This window comes from Callospermophilus lateralis, chromosome 6 (genome assembly GCF_048772815.1).
Source record: "Callospermophilus lateralis isolate mCalLat2 chromosome 6, mCalLat2.hap1, whole genome shotgun sequence".
NCBI lineage: Eukaryota > Metazoa > Chordata > Mammalia > Rodentia > Sciuridae > Callospermophilus > Callospermophilus lateralis.
Window position 1 is genome coordinate 117,350,591 of NC_135310.1, and position 5,673 is coordinate 117,356,263.

Below are 5,673 nucleotides of genomic sequence, written 5' to 3' on the forward strand. Positions count from 1 at the left end.
ACACATTTACAGCTTTTCTGTTGATTTGCATTGTTTGTGCATTTTGTGTGTGTGAGGTCTTGGCTTTGAAACAGTTAAGTAAAAACCAAAAAGGAAGACCAGTTCACTGGGAGTTTTACTAAAGGAGGCAGAAAAAGGGCAGGTGGCTCGGCAATTGGCCCTGTAGCCTCTTCCATGGCACCTTTCATATGGAGGAGGGGGGGAGGGGGGAGGAAAACAGGGAACCAAACCCAGGCAGATTTTTGGAGAAGCAGCAGGTAAAAGAGGCAAGTTCAAGTATTTCTCCCAGCACAGCCGGAGTCCCCACAGAAGGCACTCAGAAGAGTCGGAAGAGGTGACAGGGACTTAAAATGGTGCTAGTCCTATCCCATCCCAACCTGTTTTCCCCCTACCCGACCCATCGCGGCATTCAGCAGAACTCAGTGATGAAGGGAACAGTTTCATGGCAAGGTTCTCCCACCCCCACCCCCCACCCCGGGATTTTGCGGGAGTCCAGCAATGCTGGACACCCATGAGAAGGAGAGAGTGTCTATGGGAGGAGTTGAGGCCTAGGACACCTGGAGTGGAGTCTCTTCCGCCCTATTGGGAAGGCAGCCTCCAGGGGCCTGGGGTCTGGAATGAGTTGTAAATGTTGTTCCTTTATCAAGCACTGTCCTGCTTGGCGATAAGTGTCACCGGTAATCGGGAAGCTGAAGACAGAAGCTTCCCCTCCTTGAGCATCTGATAGGGAGGGGAGGACCTGCCAGAAAGGCTGCTATTTGCTAGGCCCTGGTGACAGGCTGTGGAGATGGATCTCAGCAGTCTCTTGGGGCAGGAGGACATCTTGCATCCAAGGATGATTCTGGATGTCTTCGAAGGATGGCCGATCTGATGGTCTCAGAGCCAAGCACCATCTAATTAGATGCTGACACTCTGCAGAAAGCAGAACAGACCAAAGTTATGAATGACTCAACTTGTTTTTGCAATGCAAAGGTCTTCCCAATTTGTCTCCCAGGGGCCTAGAGGTCTGAGACCCTGAGCAGGCCATGCACTGTACACAACACTGTGCCCAGGTACTCTTTAGTAGGAAACAATGAACTTATCTAGGACGCCCCAGGCCGCTTTCAGCTAAAAAGTGGCTCCCCTATTAAACCTGTGGTTTTCAAACTTCAATAGCTAGGGCCTTTCCCGTGACACCCACTCACCAGAAATAGGAAGGATGATGACAAGAGATTTTCTATGAGACATCACTAAGCACGGTGAGGTGATTCAATTCACCTACCAACTTAACAAACATGAACCACCCAGAGTGAGGTCACTGGGACCACAACATTTGGCCTTCAGGGAGATGGCTAAAAGAGCCCTTTACTTTTTTATTCCCTGGCAAAGTAACAAGGAGTTAAGGGATGTCTCCACTGGTAATTAAATATTTTCAGGAGTTGTGAACAGAGCTTGATAGAAGAGTCCTTGCCTAGCATGCAGAACACCTGCAATCCAATCCCCAGCATGGGGGGCGGGCACTTTTCAGAAAAACCAGATTGTCTTTTCTTAGTATGCTTACACGTCTTTCCTCTGACCTCCCAAGAGAAGTTCAAGTGCATATGATCCCTGAGACCAGCTCAAGTATAAACCACGGGCCTACAATTTTGCTAAGCCAAAGACCATGGCATTTCCTGGAGAGTGAAGCTCTCCAGAATTCAAGACTGCCCCACAGGTGCTAATAGCATCATGGTTCGTATTTTTCCTTAACTCACAGCTCCCCAGGGGTCAGAGATGTGGCTCAGTGGTACTTCGCTTGCCTACCATGAGCAAGCTCTGGGTTCAATCCCTAACATTGCCAAAAAATAAAAAAGGGGAACTTCCATGAAGTTACCTGAAGAGACCCTCTGTCTGAAAAAAACTTGGCCCCTGATGATCTCTTCATCGTGCTCAAAAGGAATATCTCCACACACCATATCATACAGCAGGATCCCCAGGGACCAGACAGCTGCGGACCTGCCATGGTAGCGATGGTAGCGGATCCACTCTGGAGGACTATACACTCGGGTCCCTGCAAGCCAGGGGAATAGGAGAGAAAACACTCTTTTAACAAAAAACAAACATAGCAACTTGCGTTCTCTTTAAAAACCAAGGAGAGATTTATGGCATCTCTCCAACCCAAAGCAATACCCACCTCTCTACCAGCCCAAAGTATAAACTGAAATCCTTTACAATTCCTCCAAGAAACAAACAGGACTGGCTGTAGACCCACAGTCTGAGGTGAGAATGTGGTAGGACCACCCACAAAGGGATGAATATCTACAAGTCAAGGGCTGTATCACACAGAATATCCTTAAACTTTGCTCTACAATGCCCAGGACCCAGGTGAGATCCTCATCACAGATACAATCCAGGCAAAGATCCTTACACAACACCCTAAGTCAAGGTGCCTTCATCCCCACCGTCTGAGAACCAGGGGGCAGGCACCCACATCCTTTCCTCCCCAGCTGAAAAGGTAGACAGAGCTGCAGGGCTGGTTTCAGACCACGTGATTCCTGTTTACAAACTTTGGATAGTAAAAAAAGGGGAGGTGGGGGTGGGGGAGAGGTCATCCCAACGGTGCTCACCAGGGGGCAGCAAAGACTTGAAGGAAAAAAACATGGGAGGACCCAGCCAGCCATTAACTGTTAAATACAAAAAACGCAGCCCAACCCAGCGTCCTCCAAGGGCAAATAAACACAAACCACAAGCCAGAGTCACAAGTTTTGAAAGGCTGTCGTTTGTTAGGGTAAGCCACTCAGATGATGACCCACCCTCCTTCGCTTTGATCTCAGGCTCTCCATTCCTTCTTTTCTGAAAGAACCCGCTCCAAGCCCCTCCCTAAAGATAGGTTTTCATCCTCTGAGGACACCCAACTAATTTTCAAACCGGCATCAGATCTTATTTCACAACATTCATTCCTTACCCCCTCACCCCACAACACCCCCTAATTTGTTTTCACATTTAGCGAAGCTACTATTCCTATTCCTTAACCCTCCCGACATCAAAGGGGAAGGGAGGGGGGACTGCGGCTCTAAGAACTACCTTAACAGAAAACTAACTCCCTTATGAAACAAAAACAAAAATTACAAAACCGGCATCAATTTTCATCTCTTCCCCCTCCCACCACCCCCCTTTACTGGCGGGGAAACTGGGTCAGACTTTAGAAATCTGGGCTACGGCCGGTTGCCCATAATCTCTTATTCCTCGGGAAAGTCTGGAACCCACTGAATTCCACTGAAAAAAAATAAAATCAAGCCAGAAACATTACAGGTTCAGCTGGCTTGAAATCCCCGGCTTTACTACTCTGGGAAGCTCTCCTTCGCCCCACCCCTGCTAGCATCGAGCCAGGCGCCCCAATGACCTTTACGAAAGGCCGGAGCAGGAGACTGGCTGAGGCCTCCAGGCCCGGCCACGACACCTGGGCAGCTCCCCCCCGGGCTGGCTCACCATCGAAATCTGTATATACGGTGTCCTTGAGCAGCGCCCCCGACCCGAAGTCGATGAGCTTGAGCTCGCCGCGATTGAGGTCGATGAGGATGTTCTCGTCCTTGATGTCGCGGTGAAGCACCCCGCAGTTGTGGCAGTGCCGCACGGCCTCCAGCACCTGCCAGAAGAAGCTGCGGGCCAGCTCCTCTTGTAGGGCCCCCCTTTCCGTGATAAAGTCGAAGAGGTCTTGCACCGGCTCGGGCCTCTCCAGGATCAGGACGAAACTGTCGGGCCTCTCGAACCAGTCCAGGAGCCTAATGACGCCGGAGAAGCCCGAGCTCACCTTCTTCAGCAGGACCACTTCCATGGGCACGCGGGTGCCATTGGGCTGCAGGGACGAATGGCTGGTTAGGGCGGGAGCCGGGGCGCGCCCTCCACCCCACCCACTGTTCCTGGGGGTCGCTCCCTTCAGAGCACTCACCAGCTCTCCCCAGTCGGAAATCCGGTCCTTCTCCACGTGTTTGATGGCCACCTAGAAGCCCCAAGGAGTAGATCCTTAGATCCCCTCGCCGAAAGCACAGCCGCGTGCCCCCCGCCCGGCGCTCCCTCCCCGCAGCGGGGCGCCCACTCACCGGCAAGTTGTCGGCGACACGGATGCCTGAGTAGACGGAGCCGAAGCCGCCGCTGCCCAGCAGCGGGCCCACCTGGTACTGCGACTCCAGGGGCTCCTTCTCTTTGCCTAGGAAGGGGGAGACACAGGGTACTCAGCATCGGCCCGCAAGCCCCCAGCCTCCTTCCCACGCTGAGGGCGCCGCCGGCGCCCCCATCCTCGGACCCGGAGAACCCTTACCCGGCGCCAGCTTGGTGGTGTGCAGGTCGTTGCAGGGCGCGGCGCGCAGGTGGGCGAGCGAGTTGATTTTGGACAGGAGCATCCCAACCTCCAGGGTGTCGGCGCAGGAACCGTGCCTGGAGAACCTGCAGCAGGCGCTGGGGCTGGGGCTGGGGCTGTGCGGGTGGCTGGAGCTGTTGCTGCGGCTGGCGTTGCGGCTGTGGCTGCGGCTGGCGCGGAAGGCCGAGGGCGAGTCGGAGGACAACTGGGGGCGCTGCCGGGGCTGGCAGAGGGAGGACGAGTCGGCAGGGTCAGGCAGCGTTGAGGACGACGGGGTGAGAGGCTCCTAGGGTTTCTGCGGGACAGAAAGCTCCTGGCAGCTGCTGCTGCTGATGATCCCGCCGCCACTGCCGCCGACTCCTCTCCGGCCTCCTCCGCCGCCGCGGCCGCTGCAGCAGACGCCCGGCTCGCCCCGCCGCCAGGAGTAAAGGGGCGGAGCGCGCCGGCGGGGAGGGCGCGCGGGCGGGCGGGGACGGGGCGGGGCCTCACCGGGAGGCCAAGGCGGGGAGCTGGGCTGCCGGGCTGGCGGAGGGAGGAGAGGGGGTGGGGAAGCGGCGGGACCAGGCAACTCCTCTGGGCCCCCGCCCCGCGGGCTTCGTCGCCGCGCCCCGGCCCCGCCCCCCATCGACCCGTATTCAACCAACCAGAGGCCGACTGATCTGCATAACGCGGTGCGCCCCGCCCCCGCCCCGCCCCGCTCTCGCGGTCAGAATGGTCTCTACGCCGCCACGACGTGGCGGGAAGGAAAAGGCGCCAAAATGGAGGGGGAGGGGCGCGGGGCGTGAGGGGAGGCGGGAGCTGGGTGTCGGGCCGCGAGGGAGGAAGGATGGGGAGGGGCGTATCGATTCAAACCCAAACAATAACAAAGCCATCAAAGGCCGCCCGAGGCCGGCTCTGCGGCTCTCGGTTTCTCGGAGGTTTTTGGGTCAAGGGCTCGAGCTGGAGCATAACAAGTTGCGCGGAGACCACGGGCGTTGGTGTGTCAGGCGGGGAGGCCGGCGCGCCGGGGTGTGAGGGACTGTGTGTGGGGACGCCGACGAGGGTGGTCTTTCTGTGTGACTCAGACTCGAGACCTCCAAGTCTGCCTGGGCGGGTTGACGACGCGCTGCGGGCTGGGGCTGGATCCCGGGGGGTTGCGAGTTGGGGGGCGCGTGGGGGGCGCCAGCTCTGTAAGCCGTGAGTCACGGCGGTTTCACGGAGGGAGTGGAGGAGTCACCGCCTGGAACAAAACTGGGGGGGAACTCGGCTGCGTCGGGGTGGGGGCAGCCGACCTGGGTTGTTAGAGCGGGTTCCAAGGTCAGCCCCCGGATTCCCGTTTTAGAAAACGCAGAAAGGTGCCAGCGAGCCCCCGTTCCTGA

The 5,673-nt window shown here is 56.8% G+C and overlaps 1 protein-coding gene across 3 annotated transcripts; it reads right to left on the minus strand.

Moving 5' to 3' along the window:
- Nucleotides 1-465: 465 nt before the first annotated feature.
- Nucleotides 466-4,728, minus strand: Pim1 (Pim-1 proto-oncogene, serine/threonine kinase). Of its 3 annotated transcripts, XM_076858784.1 has the most exons (6): nucleotides 4,277-4,728; nucleotides 4,059-4,165; nucleotides 3,908-3,958; nucleotides 3,448-3,814; nucleotides 1,853-2,029; nucleotides 466-912 (listed from the first exon to the last, which is right to left on the minus strand). In XM_076858784.1, the coding sequence occupies exons 1-6, from the start codon at nucleotides 4,356-4,358 to the stop codon at nucleotides 755-757; spliced, it is 942 nt and encodes a 313-aa protein (XP_076714899.1). In that variant the 5' UTR covers nucleotides 4,359-4,728; the 3' UTR covers nucleotides 466-754. The 3 variants fall into 3 exon arrangements, with proteins under 3 accessions (XP_076714899.1, XP_076714900.1, XP_076714901.1); XM_076858785.1 differs by lacking the exons at nucleotides 3,448-3,814; nucleotides 3,908-3,958; nucleotides 4,059-4,165; nucleotides 4,277-4,728 and adding an exon at nucleotides 2,387-2,495; XM_076858786.1 differs by lacking the exons at nucleotides 3,448-3,814; nucleotides 3,908-3,958; nucleotides 4,059-4,165; nucleotides 4,277-4,728 and adding an exon at nucleotides 2,153-2,350.
- Between the last annotated feature and the right edge of the window lie 945 nt (nucleotides 4,729-5,673).

Bases quoted from the DNA above. Each gene is read 5' to 3' on its own strand.
- Pim1 (XM_076858784.1), bottom strand. From the start codon at position 4,358: ATGCTCCTGTCCAAAATCAACTCGCTCGCCCACCTGCGCGCCGCGCCC. The intron at 3,959-4,058 runs GTGAGTGGGCGC...TGGGGCTTCTAG, and splicing joins GTGTCGCCGACAACTTGCCG to GTGGCCATCAAACACGTGGA. The intron at 2,030-3,447 runs GTGAGCCAGCCC...CCTGGCTTGCAG, and splicing joins CGTATATACAGATTTCGATG to GGACCCGAGTGTATAGTCCT.